Source organism: Arctopsyche grandis, chromosome 11 (assembly GCF_051622035.1).
Source record: "Arctopsyche grandis isolate Sample6627 chromosome 11, ASM5162203v2, whole genome shotgun sequence".
In the NCBI taxonomy this organism is placed as follows: domain Eukaryota; kingdom Metazoa; phylum Arthropoda; class Insecta; order Trichoptera; family Hydropsychidae; genus Arctopsyche; species Arctopsyche grandis.
This window is the reverse complement of record NC_135365.1, coordinates 17,235,983-17,263,976: the sequence shown is the minus strand read 5'-3', so window position 1 is coordinate 17,263,976 and position 27,994 is coordinate 17,235,983. Positions and strand designations below refer to the sequence as shown.

The 27,994-nt window shown below is 32.9% G+C and overlaps 1 protein-coding gene across 1 annotated transcript; it reads left to right on the top strand.

Annotated features, from left to right (window-relative positions):
• Positions 1–3,328: 3,328 nt before the first annotated feature.
• Positions 3,329–13,022, top strand: LOC143919258 (uncharacterized). The gene is made up of 6 exons (XM_077441471.1): positions 3,329–3,687; positions 5,122–5,324; positions 7,417–7,552; positions 12,146–12,279; positions 12,487–12,688; positions 12,799–13,022. The coding sequence occupies exons 1-6, from the start codon at positions 3,639–3,641 to the stop codon at positions 12,891–12,893; spliced, it is 819 nt and encodes a 272-aa protein (XP_077297597.1). The 5' UTR covers positions 3,329–3,638; the 3' UTR covers positions 12,894–13,022.
• Positions 13,023–27,994: the final 14,972 nt, after the last annotated feature.

The window sequence follows — 27,994 nt, the reverse complement described above, 5'->3', positions numbered from 1 at the left end:
TTCTAAAGGCAATAGACGTATGTATGAATATAGTTCTGCGTCAAGATTAATCTGAACAAATTAAAATTTTCATTGTGATTTTTTTTCATGAATTTTTCACGGACAACTCTATACCGCTGGGCGTTGACAATAGTCCACCAGAGGGATGGAAAATACTGGGTCGAGAGTTATGGGGTTTCAGGGGGGCGGTTTCGTTCTTTGAAAGGCGACGATTGTCGCGGCATGCGCTCGCGTTTTTTCCCATTGTGCTCTCACTCACAATGGGTGGCTGAGTTCCGGTGCATAAGCGATGCACCGAATGCACACACACACACACACTCTCGTGAAATCCCATGGACCACCATAGGTATATATTTCTATGGGTGTATGGTGAATGGTTCGCCGCTTAGTGCTGGCTTGCTGAAGGCACACAATGCGGCTGAAAACCACATTTGGATGCGGCCGCGAGCGCACAGCGAACGCAGTCGTCTCCAGAGGAGAAGATTGCTTTCGAGTTGGATTATTATTCCTTCATCGGTCGTAGAAATTATTATAATGAACAGCGAGGTGAGTACTGTACTATGGACCGGTCGGTTGGTGCAATTTTCTTCGGATTAATTAACTTAATGACTGAAATTAATGAGAACTAAATAAGCATTTGCATGTTTTTCGAATGCTTTCTCTTACAGAATGTTTGAGATCAAAATCATTTTTTAACTAAATTAAACTTTTCCATTATGTCATTAAGAGCTGCCCCCAGTGCGACATCTACATATGTGTTGCGTAGGGGTGGGTGGAGGATCCAAGTAAAAGGCCAAGTCGTTTCACATCATTTATTGATGATTAAGGAGATACACGCACTGGCAGTGCTCAGTCCAGAATGACCTGATATCGAATAACAGAATGACCTGATATCGCCTTATAAAGGGTAGATCTCTCAGGACGTCTAATCTGTTTACCTATTGTATAGTCACGTATTCGGATACGTATTCCCACGACATTAGGTCTCCCCGTACCGATTCTGAGAAAGGACTAATAACGGTCATTGTTTAGTCTAAATGCACTTAGAGTCCAGATATAATCCTGGAAGTAAGTGCAAGCACTTCGTTAATCCGTTGACATATATCCGTTGGTCCTAAGTGCAAGCACTTAGTTAATCCGTTAACAGATAACCCTTGAACGATTACATAGTCTCTGGAATTCTATTCGCTTAATCTGCGGCGTACGTAACATATGTTATTAAACTTGTACATATATAAATTGATAGATTACACATTTTTGAAAATATTATTCAAGTGTAATCGGTAGGATGGTTTTTTTCCAATTTAATGGAATCTCAACAATGAAACCAGATAAATTGACAAATTCTGAAAGGAAACGATGGACTTGGAGTCATATATATTAATGTCTGACCCGCAGAACTACAGATTATATTCAGAATAAAGTCTTCTCATTTGAGATCAGCTCACGGGATTGATCCCGCGGACATCTTGATGCTTAACATTAACGCAAATTACGAAAGTTTTTTTTATTTTTATGAATTGTACTATTTCACATCCTTTAAGAGATCCCAACCTTCTAATTTGAAAAAAAAAACAATAAGATGCTTGAAGGGAGGAGATTATATAAAGGTTAAATGATATTTATTTCAGCTTGACTTACTGTTTAAGTCATTATTTACCAGTAGAGGGGCTGAAGGTTCATATTCTGACAAGAGTCGAGTAATTATTTGATTTATATACGATACTGGTAGCATTGGGTTGGTTATTAAATCCAAATCGGCCGTCTCCTGTTAGAGTTTGTCATCTATCTATCTGAATTGTTGTGACGGATTCAATAAAATCAGCATCCCTTCCCGTTTCTTGCAAATTCGTTCCAAATCAGAATTTGTTGATTGTTAAATATACATACCTACATTACAGGTTGTCACTTTGGGACAACCTACGAGTATAAGGGCACCTACATACATATTTATGTTACAAATAAAATAAAATGAACTAATAAAAAGCAAAGTCCTTTTTTTCCAACAACTAAATATCTCGAATTACAAAACGAATTCATAATTAAATGGAAGTCAGCTCATATTGATGAAATTTTTATTTAAAAACACCTAGCTTACTATATGAACAAGTTTGATTATGATTTTATGAGAGTATTTGGCAAGATTTGAATAAGTATATGTGTAAGTAAAAGATGTCTTATCTATCATAAAAAAAAGTCTTCCAATTTTCATAAACTGAGCAACAAAAACATCGTTTTTTTCTTACTGGAGCGGAGACTAATCGATCATTATTAAGTTTGACCCACTCAACTCGAATATGAGAATAATTTTTGTTGACTTTTACTCGTTTAAGAGATATTCGCGTTTAAATAAAGTGTCATTTTTACTGATTTTTAACGTTTGCAGTATTTAACTCAAAATCTAGTGTTGCTGTGTCAAAGGTGAATATTTCAATTCAGAGTAAGATGTTTTACCCATTGACTGTGATTTTTTATTACTTTGAAATACTTATAAATAATTACCTAGCAAATTTTAAAAGTCAAAAATATACTTTTTCCTTACACATTATATAAACGCTTATATCTCATAAACGAGAAGAAACCAACAAAAATCAATATCATATTCGAATTATGTAAGTATAATAGATTAGATTTAGTAAAGATTGATTTTTTTCCGCTCCGGTAAGTTTTTGTTGCTCAGGGTTATCATTTTGACTTATAATTGTATAAAAACACGATAAACGATGACTGTTTCATTTTAAGTGAATTAAATTTCAAATGAATTATTACCAATGTATGTATGCAATATATATACATAAACTGTTCAATTTAAATAATATAATTTAATCAATTTAATTATCACATATGTAGATATTATTACAGGCGAAATTCGCGCATTGTTGTAAACATCTTCTCATTATATAATATATATACATATGTGTTTTCATGACAGTTAAACTTGATTACAAAGCAAATCACAAGACTGAAGACGTTTCATTGTAATAATAATTACAATCTACGAATCTTATCCCGTAAATTCATCTTCGTAAAGTTCAAATTTATTCATAAAGTTTTAAAATATTTCGTACAAAGCTCACATATATACGACACCGATTGAATATACATACGATAGCTTTGCGAAAACCATTGAACCATCCATATGTAGTAAAATAACAAAAAGTACACAATAATAGTATTTTATGGGCAAAATAAATTTTGTAACAATCGATTGTATACGTCTGTGTGTTCGTTGGAAAAGTAGAAACGTTAGAATGTATGTATGTTCGTGTTTGGATATACGTATAGGGAATTTCCTGTCGGACTGTTCCGTTACTTTTTATCTGGGCTCAGTCTCTCAATACGCACCGTCTAGCTCAGACGTGTTCCATACTGCGATATTTGTCACAGAAAAATACACATACGCATACACAAACCACTTCATCTACATGCGGAATAAAATCGGCCCAATAATAATTTTTAAATAAAAATAATCCAAAGAAAAAAGTTGAGTGCTTCTCCCGAGAATCTGGGGGAAATCGACGAGATTGAATAACAATGAAATTGAGTGGAAAAATACGCGAGCGAAAATATACGACTTTCGTTTCAATAACATCCGAGTGCCTTTGATGTATTATTGTTAATGTAAAATTAAGCCGAACATGTTTCAAAACAAATGGATTGTTTTCATTTTCATCATAAGCGTTAACGGTGAGTTTTTTCATTATATTTACATATGTACGTTTTATAATAAAGTAATCGTTGTCGTCTGTTGCAAAATAATATCCGAAACGATTGATTGTTTACTTTGCTAAATTAGAATATACAGGAAGATACTTCTAAAGACAGCCACTAAATGTCAGTAGCCATCGAGTTTGTCTTGAATTCATTTTCACCATTGAATAATTCTGTGAGATCTGAAAATATGATGCAATGGGAATAATTATAGTTCATACTAAAATAATTATATCAGAGTTTTTCATATGTATATATATACTTTAAAAATTTAAATAATCTTTTGATGTAATTGAACAGCCAACTTGACATTATTTAAATTATCTAGAACTATTAGTGGATTACCAAAGTTTAATGTAAATATTTGTTGTTCATAAATAGACACTCCTACAAATTTAATTAATTAATGGAATTAAATTTTGGTCCAAATATTTGATATATTCGTAAAGTTAATTTATAAACCGAACATATTTTGATTGATCAGAAACAAAATTTTCAGCAACTTTCATATACTTTTTTGGCAAAACCTCTCTCATACGCATTCTATTCTAATACGAAAAAAAATGAACGCAATCATATTTTTAATAAAATCATCAAATTAAAGATCTGAAGAGCTTCAAAGAAATACATCTTCCTTATTGTATATTTAATTATGTATTTTTACTTCCGTCGCTTTCAAATCAGTAAAAAAATTTATTGCATCTTATCTTACACAGTAAATTGACAAAAATAATATCGATTATTGATTTACAATGATTTGAAATGAACTTTTATATCTTATAAAATATTAAATCAATACAATTGATGCTTAAAATGTAGAGACTATCATCATCGTCATCTTCAGCCATTCAACATCTACTGCTGGATTAAAGCCTCTCCGACACGCTTCCACTCATCTCCGTTTTGTGCAACTCTCATCCATTTCACCCCACACATTTTCATCATTTCGTCTACCCACCATCTTGCGATCTTTCTTTTACCCTTGTGCATTCTCTCGGGTGCCATTCTAGCACTTATTTTGTCCACCTTTAGTCCCTTCTTCTAGCCACGTGGCGCGCCCATCACAATTTCAATCCAATCTTCACTCTATCCACTTTACCCCCTACACTTATCGTACTTCTCATAAATAGTATATACATGCATAAATATGTACATACTATGATAAAAATATAAATATACGTGGTCTATTAACCTACATATACACATAACAGTAGCACAGATGTTCGATAGTGAAATTTCCCGGACGAAGTTATAAACTGGATGCATTCCGGGTTGCATTTGAAACACACTCTTCAGCCAGAACACGACCCCTAATTAGATTTTCCCAGTTTGTAGGACACGGACACCTGTACCAGAACTATTCTACTCGGTTTCCGATCACGCCGTTCCTGAAACAAGATGTATTTTCAGAGATGGTGTGCCTTCGGGTGAGCGAGCTGCGAATGGTACCATCAGCGGTGCAGAGAGATGGCAGGGTAGTTATGCATTGTCTGTACGAGCTGGATGGAGAACTGTTGTATTGTGTCAAATGGTACAGAGGCTTTTACGAATTCTATCGGTATTGCCCTTCGGAAAAGCCGGCAGCCAAGGTCTTTCCGCGGATCAGCGTTGACGTAAGTAACCACTCATGTATAGTAAATATCATAGCTTTATATTGCTACCTATAAATTGCATGTAATATATTCGACTATTAGTACAGTGAAACTTTGTATGACGTGGTTGTATTACGACAAACAAGTCGTTCGTATTGATTTCGCGACATTTTTGCGTGTCCTTCGAAGTTCCGACATCAGAAAAGTCAAAATGAATCATGATACAATACGTATTTTTGCCAACTTTCCGTTTCGTACGATTCCGTTTCGAAAACTCAACTACAACTTTTCTTTTAATGCTAAAAGCGTCGTTGCAAATAAATAATGTCATTTATTTTGTTTCATCTCGAACGAAACTCAACATGTACATATGTATATATTAAAGTAAGCAAATTCTTCCATACGACAATATCAATTATCAAGTTAATTGTGATCAACTACCGGATCTAGTATGGAAATTTAAATCTCTAGTAAACGTTATCTTTGTACCTATGATTAACTCTACCAAATATTTAAATATATTGATTAGTTTGCTTTAAATTTAACCTGCAGCAGTGATCACTGGTTCTATTCCCGGATTTGTGCTGCTGGCCAGACCTTGGATATGTCGATGGTTTTCTATCAGAGCTTGCCAATTTGTTTGATTTCAGTGAAACGGTCCCAACAAATTTGCAACCCTGTCCTATCTCTCACGAAATTCTAGTTTTTCAGCATCTTAATTTCGCTGATTTATAAAATGCTGCAAATTTATAAAAATGTATACAGCTCTACAAATAATTCTTCATACACGATCATAAATGTCGTTTAAAATTTAAATATTGTATAAGTTTTATCTATTTATACCTCTATAAATAAATAAAAACTATTAAGATGATGTTATAGAATGGTCAAGATATCAATAGAATTTTAATAAAATCCTAATCTGGTACACCAAATAGAATCAAATGTGCTATACATTGAAAATAAAAAAAATAAATTCATATAAAAGTTTTCGAATTTCAAATTTTAAATTTTAAATTTAGGTTATGCTTAATTCATATAATTTACTAGGTTTTTTACTTCCATAAGTATGTATGTATGTACATAGGCAGATAACTTAAACCATTTCACAATTGTCTTTGGCCAGGAAGGCGCATTGGGCTTACCTGTTAGGCCTTCCTGGTATAAATTAAATAAAAATAAAATAAATAAAATAATATTTCACCATTGATAAACAATGAAAAAATATTTAAGGTTTGAAATATTTTTTCAAATAGCCTAACCGTTAGTATATACATATGTATAATACATAGTTAAAATCTACTCGCTAGGATGTAAAAAAATAAAGTTTAGATTTTCTCTATTATTTTTAAATATTATATAATATTCTGCAACTGTCGACGAAGTGATGAACTACATATGTATGTATGTATATACATATTCTTTTTATTTATATTTTCACCATGGTGTGTCATAATATGTTGCTCTAAAAATCCAAAGCGAAACATATGGTTGTAAACTTTTTCATACGTATATAAATTTGGAATCAAATACTGGTGAAAAATAGTAAGTAGGCTGGTTGCCAGTTTGGTGAAGGGCCGTTTTAGCATTGAAATTGGAAAATTCTCATAGAAACAATCGACTTGGAGTCACAAATATCGAAATTTGACCAGCATCACTGAAGAAATATTCCTAATGCTTTTCAATCGAGGTTAAACCAGGGCTTGAACCTGATACCTCCCGGTGGTTGGCATTGACGCAACCATCAAGCTTTATTGCTGGCTATATTAAATCTACTTATTTGTATTATAATGAATGTACCAATTTAAATAGTATGCGATATACCACTTCAATAGATCGTACTTCAAAAATAGTGAAGGACATCATTAGCTGAATCCTACCGGTGTAATTATTTTTTACTCCATCTGCGACACTTGACGACTATGTACACAGATCATTAATTTGTTTTATGTCTTTGAGTGGTCATTGAGCGCTTGTGAAATTAAACCGAGTTCAGAGAAGTCGTTGACCCAAATGATTAATTGCGATCATACATCTGCGAATTCAGAACAATTACAAGCTTTCAAATATTCGTTAATTACATTATTATAATTATATTTTAATTAAATTTTAGGTGTCTGCATCGAATGCAACGCAAGTGGTCATACCCAAAGTGCAATCATTCTTAGCAGGTCAGTTCACATGTGAAGTATCAGCTGACGAGCCAACATTCCATACAGCCAGAACGTCTAATTACATGGAGGTTGTGAGTGAGTATAATATTTGACTATCGAAATAATCAAATGTTGATTTTTCATGCGCTAAAGATGATAAGATTTTCATACAATGGTAATGGAAGACTCTTCTAAGCGTAATTAAATGGGAATGTATGAGATTTTATATGGTTTATGTACATACTATTAGACTGTTAGCATAATGAAAATTTGGGCGGATAGATGCATTCAAAATGGAGAAAACCGATCTTAACACTTTTCTTCGAGGAACTTTAATTAGTTTTTGCACCGTGCAAATGCCCCGAGAGGAATTCATTTTCGACGATCCAATTAACTGTCTTTTTTTTCGCCCAGCTCGCCCTAACCGGAAGGCACAATTGTCTTTGGCACAAAGAATAGAACTCGATTTTAAGTGCAAAGCTTTCTCTTTCCCTTCCTATCTCCCTTTTTGGAATAATCTACCGCACATTAAGGTGGTGAAAATATCATTTTCCTATGAAATTTTCCTATGTATGCGTGTATATATGCATACATATATTATATTAAGGATTCGGTCGTTATATTCGCATTTCCACTTGAACGAATTTCCGCGACTAACTCGCATGATTTGGTACCAATTCTTACGTTATCGCTTAAGCGTTCAAATATAACGCGACCAAGCAATATATTGGAAAAATTTACATTTTCACTTCGTTTTATTTTGCCTTTCCGTCTTGATTCGAATCTTTACGACTGGCGAATGTGGACAAATGTAATTTACCATTACAATGTAAGCAAATTAAATTACCGCACGAAGAAAAGTGAAGAACGTAACTTTTTTTGGAATAATTACACTGTTCGACACGAAAAATGTTTTAGAGACGAGATATGACTTTTCTTATACATAGATCTATGCCCAGTGAACACGAATCTGGTAATAAAAAGTGTTGATTGGCTCGAGATTCGGAGAGATATGTGATTTTTAAATCGCGCGATTTTTCTATATCTTGGTGTTGTTCGGTCGATTTCTCAAAATTTGTTAATTTTCTGTTCAAAATGAATATTGAAATCTACAGTCGGGTATTTTATCTTTTATTTGTAGTACCTTTCAGCTTTCAAATCTCTCTAAGTAGTCGTCCAGTTCAAATCAAAAGTCAAAATTACGTACTTTCACTTGGGATTTTTTCCCACTGTTAATACTATATTATTGTGAGTATTTTCTATTGAAATATGTTTATTAGGATAGTGTTCTGGCCACACTATTTTTTGATTTCGTTTAAAAGGGTTAATTGGATGTGTGGTAAATTTTAAACCGGTAAAATTGTGAGGAAAAATTTCGTATTAGTAGAGCACAAATTTGTGTTGTGTGCGCTACATCATTGTACGCTGTAATGTGCGTCATTGTATACAACGATATAGTGGTCACAAACTTTTTTCAATGTGTTTTTAAATAATTTTGTAATGAAATAATTAGAGGGATTTAAATTTGATAATATATTTATTGAATACGAATATGTATAGCGTAAAAATAAGTATCAGTACATTTTAAGCACCCGAATAAAAATAAAAATAGACATGGAAAATAAAAACATAATGCTTTCGAAACAAAAATATTTTTTAGATATTTAAAAATAAAAATAGACATGGAAAATAAAAACATAATGCTTTCGAAACAAAAATATTTTTTAGATTTTTGTTTTTATTTTCCATGTCTATTTTTATTTTTATTCGGGTGCTTTAAATGTACTGATACTTATTTTTACGCTATAAATATTCGTATTCAATAAATATATTATTAAATTCAAATCCTTCTAATTATTTCATTACAAAATTATTTAAAAACACATTGAAAAAAGTTTGTGACCACTATATCGTTGTATAAAATGACGCACATTGCATACAGCGTGCAATGATGCAGTGCACACAACACAAATTTGTGCTCTACTAATACGAAATTTTTCCTCACAATTTTACCGGTTTAAAATTCACCACACATCCAATTAACCCTATTAAACGAAATCAAAAAATAGTGTGGCCAGAAAACTATCCTAATAAACATGTTTCAATAGAAAATACTCAATATAATATAGTATTAACAGTGGGAAAAAATCCCAAGTGAAAATACGTAATTTTGACTTTTGATTTGAACTGAACGACTACTTAGAGAGATTTGAAAGCTGAAAAGTACTACAAATGAAAGATAAAATACCCGACTGTAGATTCCAATATTCATTTTGAACAGAAAATTAACAGATTTTGAGAAATCGACCGAACAACACCAAGATATAGAAAAATCGCGCGATTTAAAAAACACATATCTCTCCGAATCTCGAGCCAATCAACACTTTTTATTACCAGATTCGTGTTCACTGGGCATATATCTATAAGAAAAGTCATATCCCGTCTCTGAAACATTTTAAAAGTCGTAATTTGTCGAACAGTGTTATTTAAGGCAAAAAGCGAAATAATTTGGTGAAATTTAATGGAGTAAGTATAGAAGATGAAATTGCATAAAATATTGGTGAGAAAGCTACCTAAGAGAATGTGTTTGTTGGTAACCACGTTACTAGTTGGTTTATGATAACATGGCGCTGAAGAGATGTTAGTTGAGTTAGTTAGCTCCAACCATCACTTGAAACGGGAACGGGAACGGAAACGGAAATTGCATGCTTCATTCTGGAATTGCAATGCATTCCGGGTTCAGCTAGTGTAAAATAAAAATCTAACTACATACACGTATCGTCTTGGGGTAGTTCCTGTCTTGCCACGTATGATTTACCTATGTAATAAAAAAAAATAAAAAAAAAAAATATATATATATATATATATATATATATATATATATATATATATATATATATATATGAGCTTAAGATGTTGATTATATGTGGTAGTGTTTATCAAGTTTAATCTTTGTAAACTTGTTAATATCATTAAGTATGTAAAAAATCAAATAGTTGTACTTTTCCTCGGGAAATTTCATCCTTCTAACTTTCGGTTTAATGTTGATTGTTAAAAAGGCGTAATTACTAGCAGCGCTAGACACGTCTGCCGTTTTTCCTTTAATGGCGATGACGTTAATTTAAAACTTTTCACGAAAGAATTCGCCTTTAATGCCTTTTGTTCTTCGCAAGCTCACCCGCTAATTGAATTCGAAGTTATTTTTCCCTTCCCCATCCCGGCCTCCGCCACCGATGCAATTTTTCCACCTGGCCAGTTGAATATCGCGGAAAACTTTACGCGAGAAAAGCCTGAAAATGTCCGAGGCAATTCGTTTCCTGAAATTCATTAGCGTAATGGAGTCTAAATAGTTTTTTTTTTCACCACCGAACGTAACGCCGGAAACGGAAACGGAAAAGAAAATCAATTAATTTGGCGCGTACTTTTACCGTTGATTTGATTTTACACGTTTCGTGCGTCCATTAAGATTTGTGCTAGAGATTAAGCGATAACGTTACCACTATTTTTTTTACACGTTAAACTGCTATAAACGGTTCGAATTTTTGAATTATTGGATACACGCCCGCCTCTTTAATATTAATCTAGAATCAATTTTCCGACGTTATAATGGGAAATTAGAAACATTACACTATGTATTATAATTTTTTTATCACACATGCTATCATCATATACATACTATATATTTTAATTAATTTAATTTAAAAAAAAAATTTTACCAAGACCATACTCACTGCCAACTTTGTACATACATACATACTATATAGTGGTATATAACCAGAATCAAAACAGACTCTTGGTTAGCATATAATGCTTTGAACAAAGCCGTCACAGTTCAACGGTTTGGTCACGGGTTCAAATACCACTATTTCTGCTGGTTTGACCTTGGATTTGTGACTCCAGGTCGATCGTTTCCTATCAGAGTTTGCCAATTTATCTGATTTTCATTGAAACGGTTCCAACAAATTGGCAACCTTACCGATTTTCTTGATTTCAGCAATATCGAATTTCACTTAACCGTATTAAATGCTGCAAATTTACAAATTTGACCATAAATTTCTATATGGATGTTAATTGATATTGGAAATTTACAAATTTGGAAATTTACAAATTTGACCATAGATGTCTCTGTGGGTGTTAATTGATATGTATTTACTTTGTATAATACTAATGATACTATCAAATGAACAATATTTCTGGCCAGGAAGGCGCATTGGGGCTACCTGTTAGACCTTTCTGGTATAAATAAAAAAAAAAATATATATATATATATATATATATATATATATATATATATATATATATATATATATATATATATATATATATATATATATATATATATATTTAGATTTATAATATTATTATAAATTTGAAATTAAATGTAAATGATTACGTGGCCAATTTGATGATCACTGATATACTTGATGTCATATCCAGGTCTTATCAAATATATCCAACGTCTGGAATAGGGCTTGAACTCGTGACCCCTCCGTTGTTAACATTATACGCTAACCACTGAGCTTCTAGTTTTGTTATATTAATGTCTTGATTATTTACATTTTTTTATACTAATTCATATGTTTTTTCATTTGTATATCTTAAGTTTTTATGGCGTTATTGGATTTTATTACTACGATATTTTAATTTTCTGTTTAAACGACTATACATATTTTGCACTTTATATTTCAGGTATACCGCAAGGGGGTCCTGTAATAGTTTCAGAACATTCCGTCTACGATCCCGGAGATATATTGAGGGTTAATTGCTCTGTACCCCCGTCTCTTCCGAAATCTAACATAACGATGCTCATTAACGATAAACAAGTAAGTCCACGAATATCAATTATCAGCTTTGATTCAAAGAAATGCAAGTACCTTACCTTCTATCTATAATATAATACATATTATATAGATCAAATATAATACGTAGCTTTTTTATGAAAATAATTATTAAGACGTGTGAGAATTTCAGTCTGTGTGCATTCCGATATTGAATGGGTCTCAATGGTGTCGTAATATATAAAATTTCAGATAAAACCGGGTCACGTGAACTATCGCGAGGTGGAAAAAGGTCTGTTCAAGGGTCAACTACACGTGTCCTTACCCCTACTATCCGAGCATTTCGCCAAGGGACCGCCTGTTCTTAAATGTATAGCGAATATTTCGGATCTTTACAGTCAATACGCCGAACTGCCGCTGAAATCTAGCAGAGGACCACCAATATTCGGGAGAGGTATTTCCGTCACTTCATGCATATTCATTTCGACGGAGATATTATTTAATGAAAATATCCCGCCCACATATAATTTATCACAAATATTATCGTTGTACGTTTGTTTTCAGTGACGTTGAATAAATCTTCGAGTCTGCGATTATGCAAATATTTGGCAATGATTTTGTCGTGTACGATTTTAACGCGCCATCCCAAGTGGAGTTGAAAAGTTTTTATGTATGTATGTAAATGTGTACTATATATATTTTATGTAATGAACTATATGGAACTGATGTGAAATCTGTGTCCTTCAATGTGATAATTTATACGATGATAATAAACTATTATAAAATCGATCTGTTTCATTCGGTCAACATTTGCTTGCATTCACAAAATGTATACCTTTTTTTCAAATTTTACTACAATTATAAGCAATGATGTAATAAAACATTTTCGAATAAGATCTAAGTAGTTTCATACATTTTAATTGACAATCATAATAAATGGTTTCACTAGTAAGCCTCATAATCTCAAACTATGTTTTATTTATAAAAGAATGAAAGACTGCTTTGTTGACTTTTATCTTTGTATAAAGCCAATTACATACACCGAGCAACAAAAATCTAATACCAATCAATCTTTACTTAATTTGACTCACTGAATTCGAATAATACAATATTTTTTGTTGGCTTACTCTAGTTAATATGAGCATTTAAAATTTTGTGGAAGTTTTACAGATTTTAAGCTTTTGCAGTCTTTGATTCAAAATCTAGTATTGCTATAAAAAGTGAGTATTGGAACCGATAGTCAGATGTTTTATGTATTGATTGTGAGTATGGAAAAAGATGCGTAAAAAATATATGTATATTTTGATAGATGACTTTTAAAATTCGCTAGAAAATTAATTAAAAGTATTTCAAAGAAATATATCACAATCAATATGAATTGGCGAAGTAAAACTATGCATAGCCTTGTAAAATTGAATATTGATTCCAATACTTACTTTTGGTTCAGCAATACTTCATAGATTTTGAATTAAAAACTGCAAAATTAAAAAATCTATAAAAAAAAAATATTTTTAAATGCTCATATCTCTTAAACGAGACAAATCCAAAAAAAATCATTGTCATATTTGAATTTAGAAGCTCAACTTAGTATATATTGATACGATTCCTTTCCGGTAATTTTTTTTTTTGTTGCTCAATAATATTAGTTATAAAATGAATCACAAATTATTTTAGATCAATAGTAGATTTACAAGTCATGGTAAATATTATATATACATACATATATGTATATATAAATACATAAGATAATGAAAATTAATAATATCAATGAAAATATAGTTAATGGCTACCTTAATAAATAATAAATGATGAAAATATGTATTGAAAATTCAGTGACAAATCAAACAATGATAAACAAAACTTATAGAGATATTGTCATTGATATAAATATATAAATATAATATAAATTGGAAATCATTTCATTGTCAAAATGAAATGATTTCTATTTATTTAATTGTGTGTATTTTAAAATAAATTTATGAAAAAAATCGTGAAAAGGGGTATAATATATGGAAAATAAATCAGCTAAGTTGATTTGTAATTAGTCTTGAAATATACTCTATTATAATTCATTCGAATGGGACACAAATTTGGAAAGTGATTTTCATTCAATGGATTACACGAACGAATGTCGGGGTTGCAAATGTTTTCCAAATGGCAATCGTTAATTTTCCCAGCTCGTCCGATTCTTTCCCCCCTCTATATCCCCTACCCTTTGTCCTCATACCCCTAGCCAGTCGTTCCGTGTCCGTCATACAATTGTCAAACAGTCCATGGGGTCCACGAGATGGGGATTTTGGTGTCCCCGACGGGCATTCGGTGGTCCCTAATGAGCCGGCAACTTTTAAAAAGTTGGCATTTGTTCAGGGGCGTGCGACGATCGTGAATTGGCAAGGCGACCGGATTCAATTAGGCCGTTTGCTTTTGATTTGAATGCGAAATGTTGTTTGTCCGTGGTGTGTACAAAATGACGCACATTCCAGGCGTTAACAATCTATTTTCGCAATTTCTCTCAATCTTTTGTACTTCTTTTGTATTATATTTTCACGCAGTAAAACTATTTTCTCAATCACAATAGGAAGTATATATGCCCCCTAATTCAATTACGTCATATACTTACATACATACATAGGTAGTAGCTTTCACAAATTTATTAGTGATTATTTTTAAATAAAATTTGCTAAGATCAGGCTAACTTTCCTTATTTAATAATTGCTAAAGTGACAATCTTTATTATAAACACACTTTCATAGCTACGTATGTATTATATGTATAAGATGAACATAAAAGGAATTGAAATCCTACCCAACAGAGTGGTTCAATGCCAATTTCAATGAGATTCCAAAGTATTACAAGCATATTAAGTATTATGTTTCAATATATTCAATGTAATATTTTTTTATGAAGGTACATGTAATAAATCTAACAAAATTAATATATGAATGTTATAAGCTTAATAGAATATGAGTACAATACGAGTAGATCAAATTATACATCCTAGAATATTTTCTTAATTGAAACATTTATTTGGGCTTCTTACATTAACCTTGAGTCAGATTCTTGAAACTAAAACAATTATAATGTCATGTATATACACACAAAGACAGTAATATATAAATTTTAGTGTTGAAAGCTGTTATAATATATGTATGTGTATTTTACGAGATTATGAAATGGAACAGTTTGATCATATCATTTATGACTACATTGTGTTAAATTATCAAAATTAATTACTATGCAATAAATGCGTTTATTAACAAACATGAAACAAAAAAAAAATTAAAGATGTAAAAGGCAAATAAAAATGTACACATCCGTAGTTTGCTTAAACATTTAAATATATTATGATACTGAATGTTTATATATTATAAATTATTTCATACATACAGTGCAGGAGTGTGCATAAGAGTTTCCCGGCACTAAAGTTGGATGAAAATTGGTCAAATAGACCGCCTTCTCTCCGGCCACAAATTAAACACGTTAATTCTACTTTCCACGGTGTAGAATTAATTAATAAATTTATGCCCCAATTCGACAGTGCAAATTTTGATAGTTCGCGTTATGTATGGGGTTTTATCTTATAAGCCGGTCAGGGATGAAACGTCACATACAAATTATGGGGGTGGCCCCTTTCCGGTCGGTGCAGAGGCGAGACCGGGGCCAAAGCCCTCTCTCGTATGATGACTAATCCGGATTTATGTTTATTGCCCTGTTTATCGCCTTACCTTGTTGTTTGTGCCCCCGTTGCGGTCACCTGACAAAATGTCCACTTTAAATTGGGCGCAAACTAACGCAATAATCGCCCATTTTACACCGGACGACCGTTTAACTTCATCCCCCTCCCCCCAAGTTTGCTTTATACAATTCGAAATAGGGGCGCGTGCATCGTCCCAAATGGGACTATGGCGCTTAATAAGAATTATCTTCGGTATCAACCCTTAGGCCTTTGGGGGGGTGGGGTGACTTTGTTAATTATACCCGAATTGTGCGAAAACGGTTCTTATCCACTTGCAAACTGCTACTACTGCTACCACTCACTAGTTAAACGAACGCTGGACTTTGTATTGCTTCCCAATCGCATTTAGATAGGCAGTTTCATTTAAATAATACTGTTATTTGTATTTGAAAGCATTATTGGATAATTTAATTATATTTCAAAGATTCGATGTCTTAATCTTTCAACTGGTAAAAGATAACTTATAAAACCAATAAGCCACATATAATCACCTTATTGTGTCGGTCTCCGTGACGAACCAGAATGTTAAATTACAGAAAACACAAATATCGGAAGGCAAAGATCGAAAATCGAAAGATAAAAAAAGGGTGCATGTTAAACGGTAAATACTCACGAACATACTCACTTAATTTCCGCGAGCAGGATACAACAGGAACAAGAGGAACAGGCTTTTCCTCCCATATTAATGTGCGCGCGCAGAATACGGGAGGAAAAGCCTGTTCCTCTTGTTCCTGTTGTACCCTCCCCGCGCAAATTAAGTGAGTATGTACCGTTTACCATGCACCCGTTTTTTTGATCTTTCGACTGAAGATATTTCGATTTTCGATCTTTGCCTTCCGATATTTGTGTTTTCTGTAATTTAACATTCTGGCTCGTCACGTAGACCCCTTATGTGTATATACATATGCACCAGTGGCGGACGGTGGGTGTTAATACCGGGTGTGCTGTGTATGCCGTAGGGCGTAGGGTATAAAATTAGCAATTAAAAAAAAATACTCGTTTTGCATTACAAAAATGTTTAATTTATTAGTTATTTATACATAAGTTCAATGCGACGTTTCTGAGACATAAACTTTTCAATCACGTCTGCATAGAATGTGTCTTTCTGTTTTAATTCCACCAATAACTTTTTTTCTATTGAAATTAAGCTAAGGCCACATAATCTATCTTGACCTTGCGTACCTCTATAGCAAGTTTTTATTCTTTTCAGCGCCGAAAAAGAACGTTCTGCTGAAGCTGTACTGCTTGGTATCGTTAATATTAATTCTCCCAGCTTAAACACCTCTTTAAAACCAGATTCGAGGTTATTTTTTGTCATGAATTGTATTAATTCATGAACAGGTTTCTCTGAAAATTCAGAGCTGGAATATAGCACGATGAGTTCGTTTTTCAATCGAATATAATCAAACAGTGATCCATAAAAATCTTTTAATTTATTAATTAAAACATTTGGAAAATTTTCTTTATATTCGTCATATTTATCATTACAAAGAAGGTGGAAATATTCTAATTTGGAAAGTGAAGAATATCTACATTCGACTTGTGCGATTATGCTATCAACTATTTTGAAATATAATTGACGAAATGAAGTTTTATCTTCTACTTCTGAATAATTTTTTAATCTTTGTGGCCTACGATCATGATCATCATTTTTTTCATTTAAATAATTATTCCATAACATTTCAAAATTATTATCCCTTTCGTATTTCAGTTGCTGCAAAACATGATTAATTTTTTTACAACAATATAAAACGTCCGAAGATTTAGATTGAAGAATGTTATACAAAACATCAGTTATTCCAAACAGTTTTGAAAAAATTTGAAGAAGTTTAATTGTTTGAAAATCCTCTAAAAAGCCTAAAAACCCTCGTGCTTTTATAACAGTATCTGTGTCCCATAATTCACAATTTTCTATAACATGTCGAAAAAAATCTGTAAATTGACTTCTGTATTGTTGTACTGTGCTACTTAAACGAGATGTAAAATTCCACCTTGTGGGTGCTACAGAGGGAAGTCTTTTTGTCACAAATTCCTGTAAAGCGAATACTCTTTTGGAAGATTTTGAAAAGTATGTAGACAATCCATTTAAAGTTTGAAAAAATGATTTACTTTCTTTAATATCAGAAAGACCTTGCTGCAATACTAAATTCAATACATGAGCATAACAGTGTGTAAAAAGAGCAAAAGGATAAGCATTAAGGACTTTGGATTGCAAACCATTTACGTGTCCACTCATTACACTTGCTCCATCATAAGTCTGTCCAACCAATTTGTCTTGAATTTTAAATTCTTCAACTATGTTCACCACGTGACGGAATAGACCATTAGATGTTTTATCAGCACTAACGTCTGTAAAACTAATAAACCGTTCATGTACATTGCCTTTACATACAAAACGTAAAACTGTTGAGAGCTGTGATTTTGTCATTATATCTGAAGTTTCATCGAGAATAATAGCAACAAAACTTGCTGACTCTACTTCATTTTTTATATGAACTTTAATAACATGAGCGATTGCTTCGATTATGTCATTTTGTATACTTGGAGAAGTACCACGAAAGGTAGTAGCAGTATTTAAATGAGTATCTAAAACAGAATCATATTCTCGAAGAGCATTTAGATATTCAATGTAATTGCCTTTGTTTACGGAATTACATGACTCGTCGTGACCTCGCAGGGACAGTTCTTGTTTTCCTAGATAGATTATTGCGTTAATAATTCGTTTTAAAACATCTCTATTTTTATTTACTTGTTCATTATGTCGACTTATTTCGGCTTTACGTTGACTGTCAATTAATACGTCGATTCGTTGTTTGCCAAACATTTGTATGGAAAGAAATGATTGAACGTGTGCCTGCGATCCTTCGTGTTTCTTCAGTGCTGCTGTCAAATGGTTGAGATCAGCAAATCCTTCTTTGTTCCACATATTAATATCTTTGGAGAACAATAAACATGGCCAGCAGAAAAGTTTGGATCGAATTTCACAGCCTGTAATCCATTCGAATTTTTTATAATTTGAAACGCAAAAATGTCTAGTGTAAACTTTTGTTTTTTCTTTATGCAAACTGGATAAATTTGGAAGAGACGGACACGGTTTCCCATCCTTAATTATTTTTAATTTTATCTCAAAACTTCTATTTGAAAACGGAATAGTTAAAATGTCTTGAACACTGTTAGCCATTATTAGTTATTAGAGGTATGACTGAGATATGACCATAAAAATACGAATGTGCGAAAAAGTACGAGAGCACGTGTCGCATCGCATTCGGTCAATTGCCGAGTGGTGCGGTGCGGTGCGGTGCGGTGCGGTGCGGTGCGGTGCGCGGTGCTCTGAAGTCGTAGCACACCGTACGTCTTAATATCGCGAACAAACCTATACAAGCGAATATCCGCCTGCACACTCCAACCAAACCCACCAATTTGCTGCACGGCATAGGTATTCTCTCGTCGCGGCGCACAAACTACATCTAACATCACACAACACGCTGCAGACTGCACACCACACCATACACCACACCATACATTTAGCGCACGCGGTAAATACACCATACACATCAATGCCTGTTTATACAACAACACATTATTTTGTATTAAAATACTACTTTATGTGGTCTTTGGTTTTCACGGGTGTGCGCCGCACACCTAGCACACACCCAATATACGCCACTGATATGCACTATATTAAATACAAAGCTAAAAATAAAACAAAAGAATGTTAAAAATTGGATATCAAGAAATGTTTATACCAAGAGCACGGCTTATAAAATTGAAAATTAAGTGGGATGGAGAAGATACGGCAAACTATTATACATATGTATATTAATAACCAAGCCTTTGTGATGATTTTGATAAAAAATAGAAGATAAATAAATTAGTTTATTTTATTTAGTTTGCGATCTTCAATTCAATTCAATCTTTGATCTACGTTAGTCTTTTTGGTTTTTGATCTTTTTATTTGAAAAAACACCTGATCTCCCACCTGATGCTAGGAAAGGTTTACACGAAGTTTGGGTGAATTTTTGTAACACTTTATTACGTTAAAGGCCGACATAGTTATGTCTTACTTTCTGATCGAAAGGGGATTTTCATACGTGCAAATAAAATCACCTTGACATTTTCCACTTTTGTAAAAAAAGTTTAATAAACTCTAATAAACTTTAAGAAACTCTGATAAACATTAAAACCTTAAAATAAAATTTGAAACTCAAACATTTATATGGATCACAAGCACCATATTGATATAGCGAAAATCGTATCAGGATAATTTGCACCCCTTCGTGTCACGTTTTTAATTTAAAACAAGGGAAAAGTTTCCTTGCGATGGCAATGCAACAGAATTTTCCTCACCCGGTTTTCCCCACCACGTCCCAACCCCTGTTCACTGATTGTTTTAAAGCCTTCAGGCTATCTTGAATTTCTCGCGATCAAAGCCTTTGCGAGGAGCAGATTACTTCAAAGGGGTGAAAAACGAACATCTGAATAATTCCGATTGCTCAGTCTCATCCCCACACCTAACGCCTCGAAAATGAAAAACTCTCGTTAGAATCGCTATTTGCTCTTTTCAATTTAGTGTATAAATTGACAACTTTAAAATTTTGCAAAGCTGCACCCTTTCGATGTCGTATCATATATAAGAGGTTAATTTAGGGTGGGTCGGCACGGGGTTTGGGGATGCACATTGAAGGCATCCGGTGCAGCCATCGAACGAGTTGCAGTAGTTGCGGTTGCCATCGCCAGGAGTTTGCACTAAATCAAATCCTTCTAGTGCACTATGCGTTTGGCCATTGCCTGTATTCAACCCCTTTGACGTCGGTCGTTGGGCTCAAGTGGTGGTGATACACCCTTAATTAATTCAACGAGACGACAGATAGTGGTTGTAAGAAAATAGAGACGTCACAGTTGCGGAGTAGACGTCTCGGTGAACAAAAAACGTGATAGGTCAATAAGCGAAACATCAGAATATATTAATAAGCGTCACTCAGAATATATTAATAGTCTTAAAGGACTTTATACTTTTAAAAAATAGCAATGAAATATAATATACGTCTATTCATTAAAATACAGTATGAGTGCATATGTGGTATGTAAGTATGTATATGTATTTTTAATCGATAAATGTTCCCTTTTAAATCGCAATAAATCCGGAATTATCAATTTAAGAATGATCAATTTTCCAATAAAAATTAATTCGCCCCGTGACTTTCAGGTATTCCGCTATATTGTGTCAAAGCTATTTATTGATTTATTTATTTTTACAGGTATACACCAATTTTTATTTTTAACGATATCTATATTCAAACATTGTGCATAAGTATTGTAAGTATTATTCAAGTCCAATGAAAAACTTCAATTAACAATCAAAAGACAAATTTTTGCAGCATTTTAAATATCAACAAATTTTGAGATGCTGTAAACACAAATTACGTATGAAATTAGACAGGATTTTCGATTTGTTGGAACCGTTTCCAGTGTCCAATGGCAAATTCTGAAAGGAAATGACGACCTTGGAGTCACATATCCCAGGCCTGGCCAGAAACAAAGCCAGGGATAGAACCCGTGACCACACAGTTGAAAGTATTACACGCTAATCATTGATCTACATATATTGCTGGATATTCGAAAAATAAGTGAGATTTCGTATGAAATTCTTTAAATGATTTATTTTTATTTCAATAATGTTCACTTCACAAATATATTTGTCAACAAGCTGATATGATGCGTAAAAAAATAATAACAATGATGAAATTAATGAATTAAAAAAAAAAATGACGTGATATTTTTATTAATCGGTGAAAGAATCGGTGATTTAATTTATTTTTATATGAAAATTCACCACACCATTATACGAATACAATTTATAAACACAGAAAGTCAATGAACTTTTAAAAATAATTATTCTTAAAATTAATAATTAGAAAACTGTGAAGTCATCAAATTTAATTCTGAATGATCTATCGTTGATATTCATTTATGGTACATATGTTATAGCATTTTTAATGCCAAATTTAGAATTTAGAAAACACTAAATTTTATATCTATCAAAAGGGTACAAAGAGGAATTTTTAAAATACCTAACGAACCTAAAACACTTTATTATAATGAGAGATTGAAAATAACGAATCTCACCCACACTCTAAAGTCTAGACGAAAATAATAAGAAGCGACTTAATCGAAGTCTTTAAAATTTAATTTAATTATTACAATTGTACCATGTCTAATCCCTTTATGTTTAATAATATTACTCTCTCAGACTCCTTAAAGAAAAATTGAGCAAATTGATTACAGATTCCTTCTTTTCAAACAGAGTTATTAAAGTTTGGAATAGTCTTCCCAACAATTTAGTAATTTTAGTAATTTAGGGTTTTTGTAATTCTTCTTTTCTTCAATATTCATTTCTTTCAATATGTTCGCTTTTTTAGTTATCATTTTGTTTTATATTTTTTATTTCATTATTTAATTTTCTTGTTTACTTTTAGCTCTCTTATTCTTGTTTTAATTTTAATTTTATTATTGTTATCTGGAATGTTTTATTTCTTGTGTTTTTTATTTCATTCAATTTATATATACAAGATCAAAAAAAAATGGTGCATGGTAAACGGTACATACTCACTTAATTTGCGCGAGCAGGATACAACAGGAACAAGAGGAACATGCTTTTCCTCCCGTATTCTGCGCGCGCACATTAATACGGGAGGAAAAGCCTGTTCCTCTTGTTTCTGTTGTATCCTGCTCGCGCAAATTAAGTGAATATGTACGTGAGTATGTACCGTTTACCATGCACCATTTTGTTTTGATCTTTCGACTTAAGATCTTTCGATTTTCGATCTTTGCCTTCCGATATTTGCGTTTTCTGTCATTTAACATTCTGTCAAGTCACGGAGACCGGTATAAGTCAAACCTCTTGTGTCTATCGGCTTTGCCGCCTACCACAAGTATGTTAAATAAATAAATATAAATACATAATATTTAGAACATATTATGTACTAGTATACATTTCTATACATGTGATAGATTTAATTACAATAATATGAATAACATAAAAATAAGAGAAACAATCGAAAAACATGCCGCTATTCTACGAAGAGCATAAACATAAATAACTTAATGCAGAAGTTCGTAAAGATTGAAAGCTGCATGTATATATATATATATATATATATATATATATATATATATATATATATATATATATATATATATATATGTATTTCTCTCCATTGCGAGTGTTTCAAAACATGCCAAAATGTCTCTCCGCAATTTTGTTCGAAAAACAGGTCCGTTTTGTGGAAATTCGCGGCTTTTCAGCGGAACTCACACCCTCGTCCACCCTCTAATTTCGGGTCCCCGGGGGTCGTTTGCAGTTGTCGTTTGTCGCCAACAAAAAGTCTCGTCAAAAGCCGCCAAACATAGGGAGAGAGGGAGATCGGGGGGGAGGGGGGGGGAAATGTACCTATATCGATCTGCCGCCGACAAAATGCGCGATCACCCCACTTGACATTTATTCTGTACGAGAGGGATTGTCCTCGTTTTGTTGTGCGACTTTTTCCATTCCAAACGCACAAACACAAGTATAATAAATATGTAAAATATACACACGAGGCCAAACACTACAAATACATATATGTACAATGTACTTTCCTCTTACGCATACCATCGGATTAATCCGAATAATTGCACGACGTATGCATAAAACATGCATTTGTAAAATGCCTGTCGATGAAATAAATTTACGTCCGATTCGATTGTAATGCAGGAAATCCGGGAAATTTTCAATCAATGCAAATGCATTTAGATTTTTTTGTTAGTATATGTATGTACATACATATATAGTATCATCATATTGGAATGCTTATTATTGTAACTGTGCAATTTCGATTTAATTTCATTATAACGCTAAATTGTAGTACTCAACCTTACATGAAAGCATTAAAAAAATAAAAACATTTTTTTTCAAATCATCTCTGAACCTATTCAGTTTTTGACATCATTGAAATGTGAGGCTTGGTTGGATGGATGAACGTTGGATGCGGCTTGGTTGGATGAATTAGAATGGAAAAGAACAAAAGCACACATCGAAATTAACTGTCAAAAACACAGATAAGTAAATGTATAATGTCCCCAACAGGTTTCATTCCAAATCATTCACTCGCGTCGTATGTATGTCGTTAATTAAATGTACCTATATAATATATGTACATATCTATGTATGTATATGCAAATTATTGTCAATTAAAATTATCCTTCATAAAATATTGTACATAATGTGGGAACATGAGAGAGAGAGTATTCACTATCTAAGTGCATTCGTGGGTGAACAATAGGGACCCCGGATTAGGCTAACGGGACTTAGTAAGTGCCTGCACAAAAGACACGCTAAAGTTCTCACTGATCTTTGCGAGTGCGTGCGTAAACAATTGACTCACCAGGGTAGACCTTTACGTGCCTAAGCAATAGACAATTTATAAAGAGGTACACACGGTAGACCAGATCATTCTGGAGTGAGCGGTAGATCCGTGTGGACCTCTTTAATCGTTGAATAAATGCTGTGAAGTGACTTTGGCCTTTAATTTGCATCCTGGACCCACCCCTACGCAACAATATGTACTATTTCACTTAAAAACATTTACAAATCGGAATAAATTACTTTGTATGTCTAGAAATAATCTACGGCATTATTTAAAAAAAAATCTTATGTACACATATTTCAAAGAAAATTTTATTTACAATTTGTTTCATTATTTATTTAAAAGCAAAAAAAACATCGTGTTTTCTCTAACGATGTCTCGGCTTTTTGCGTCCCCAACGTACATACATAACTATCTTATTTTCAAAGTAAATAAATCAACATTAGATCCACAAGTCCTTGAAGGTCGCAGACACTGCGTTATGAATAATTTCGAATAAAAAATTTCAGATTCAATTTTAATCTTTGCGATGGCCAGATTACGAACTAAATGGCCAGTCTCATAGTCAAATATGTACACCTATTAAACAATCGAGTTTTTGGGCTCACAAAAAAGCCGCCATCTCGTCAGAAATAGACTGTAAAAAAAAACATACGGTCGAAATTCAACATCCACATGTAGCACGTGATAAAATAACATAGCCGTTTAAAATAATTTGCGTTCGGGTAAGTGAGGCTGGGCCTGGCAGTTAAGCCTGGCGATCCGTCGAGACTTAACTGGCCGGCCGTGTAGTGTGCCCACCCGTTCCGGAGGTGATGGTACATTAAGCTCTCACAATTCCTTCTGGAGCCGACAAAGGGAAACAGTCGAACGAAACCCCATCGGCGCCACATAAACATAAAAATTTGGACACGCGAGGAGAAGAAACGCGGCCAAAAAATTAAAAATTCGATTCGGTTCAAAACAAAAAACAAATATGACGATCTATGTATCTATTCGTATGAAAATGATACTATCTAATATATAATTTCGAAAGAGACTTTGTATGTGCATACATAGTGTTGTAAGTCGAGAATATTCTCAGAGAACGAGAATATTCTCCAAAAGATTATTCGTCGAGAATTTTCAAGAATTTTTTTTTCTTGGTTATAAAACATCTCTAGCCGCTTAGCTGCCCAAAGCGCCTTTAGGCGCAAACAGCCGTATCTATTATACGTTCAGCGCGTCGGCTGGGCGTCTAAGCGGTTAAATAGTTTATTATCTTTTTAGATGATTCTAGGATATTTTCAGAACCTAATAGGAGTAATTGGACTTTCTAGAATGTCTGGAATGACATTTTTTCATTCTGACGACACTGAATGTGTCATTTCGTCATTTTAACATACGCGCATTACCATCATGAACGTTTTCCGCGAAATTCTCACAGGAATGCAATGCTTATTGACTCTGGAAGCAATAAATTATACACATTTTTATTCCTTTGGTAATGTATATTCCAATGAAATTGTTCCAAATTACTGATTTAATCATTTTTTTAACTTAATTACTATTATTCATTTCCTCCCTCATCTTTAACTTTCACATGAATTTATCAATTTACTTTCATAGTTCTCGACGAAATTTTTTAAGACAAATTTTGTGCATTTTAATTATTATTTCACATCGGTGCGTACTTTCAAAACACATTACATAATATTAAACGTAAATTGGTAAATAAACAATGCCAGTTACCATTAACATTAAAATGTCAGTTGGTTTTTTTTGTTTCCAGATCTATAAATAAGTTGCTTTGAGTTTTTCTCCGAAATCGTTAAATCTTTTACCACAAACTATATAATAGGCGTAACATTTCTGTTGTGTTTTGCCAACTGCTTAAAAGTCACATTTGCTTACCCATACATATACATATATGAAATGCATACATATACATTGATGATATGAAATACCGGTCTCCGTGACGAGACAGAATGTTAAATGACAGAAAACGCAAATATCGGAAGGCAAAGATCGAAAATCGAAAGATCTTAAGTCGAAAGATCAAAAAAAAAATGGTACATGGTAAACGGTACATACTCACTTAATTTACGCGAGCAGGATACAACAGGAACAAGAGGAACAGGCTTTTCCTCCCGTATTAATGTGCGCGCGCAGAATACGGGAGGAAAAGCATGTTACTCTTGTTCCTGTTGTATCCTGCTCGCGCAAATTAAGTGAGTATGTACCGTTTACCATGCAACATTTTTTTTTGATCTTTCGACTTAAGATCTTTCGATTTTCGATCTTTGCCTTCCGATATTTGTGTTTTCTCTAATTTAACATTCTGTCTCGTCACGTAGACCCATTAAATACATATACATATACATATGAAGTTAGGTTTTGGCACTTGTTAATTAATATTATTCGTGTCTTCCCTCATCTTACCGTTCACATGAATTTATCTATTTTTTTGAAATTGGAACGGAATAGTATAAAAGCCCCCCCAGCTCAAAGAATATTCTCGAAAATTCTCGGTTTGGATAATAATTCCGAGAATATTCTCCAAAAGATTATTACCGAGACCTTTACAACACTATATGTACATATGTATGTATGTAGGATTTGGTTCAGAGAAACTGTGAACCAAAAAAACAAACAAATGAATATTAGATTAAATTAAAATGCAATAAAAAACTATTCAAATAAATTTAAGAAAATGTTTACTATTAGATTAGCAATGTTTTAGCGGTTTATATTAAAAATACCGAGCGAATCTGGGTAAAAGCACTAATATATAATAATAATAATAATATATTCGTACTAAATATGTGGATAAAAATATAGGTCAATTTTATTTTTTGTATCTATCGCGCAAAGAAACTCAATTTCCGTATATCCGAATTGGCTCCCGTGGGAATACAATTTTTATCCTTGCGGAGTATTAAAATGTGTGGGCGTGTATTTTTTTTTTTGCGAAAAATATACAAATCCAGTAAAAGAATATGAGATTTGTTTCAATTTTGAGCGTGTTTCGTACGAAAATATACCTACTCGTTTTTTTATGCTTATTTACATATTTATTTTCGCCTTCTTTAATTTTAAAGTTTGCCAAACAACGACGTTTATGTACCTACAAACATATATCCATTTTCTTTTGGACTATTTTCATGTAATATACATATTCTTTTTTTTTTTTTAACATATGAAAATAAAAGCAAAAGTGACTGCTGTGACCTGAAAGGTTACCCCAATGCTTAAAACAACAAACAACTACGTCATCGTAATAATCATCATCTATAGCCATTCGCCATCCACTGCGAATGAAGGCATCTCTAATTCGTCTCTGTTTTGGTCAATTCTCATCCATCTAATCCTACTATTTTTTTACAATTTCATCTACATATCTATCTCTCCCGTGGCCTTCCTTCCCAATTCTCTCAGGTGCCGTTCTAGCACTTCTTTCATCTATTATTCAAACTACGTGACCCACCCATTGCCATTTCAATCTCTTTATACCATTATCTCTCCATTATATCAACCCCTGTCATACCCACGTCTTACGCTTTCGATCTCTCATCGTTATACCGAGCATACAGCTTTCAACATTTATTTGTGTTATATACACAAACATACATATATATGT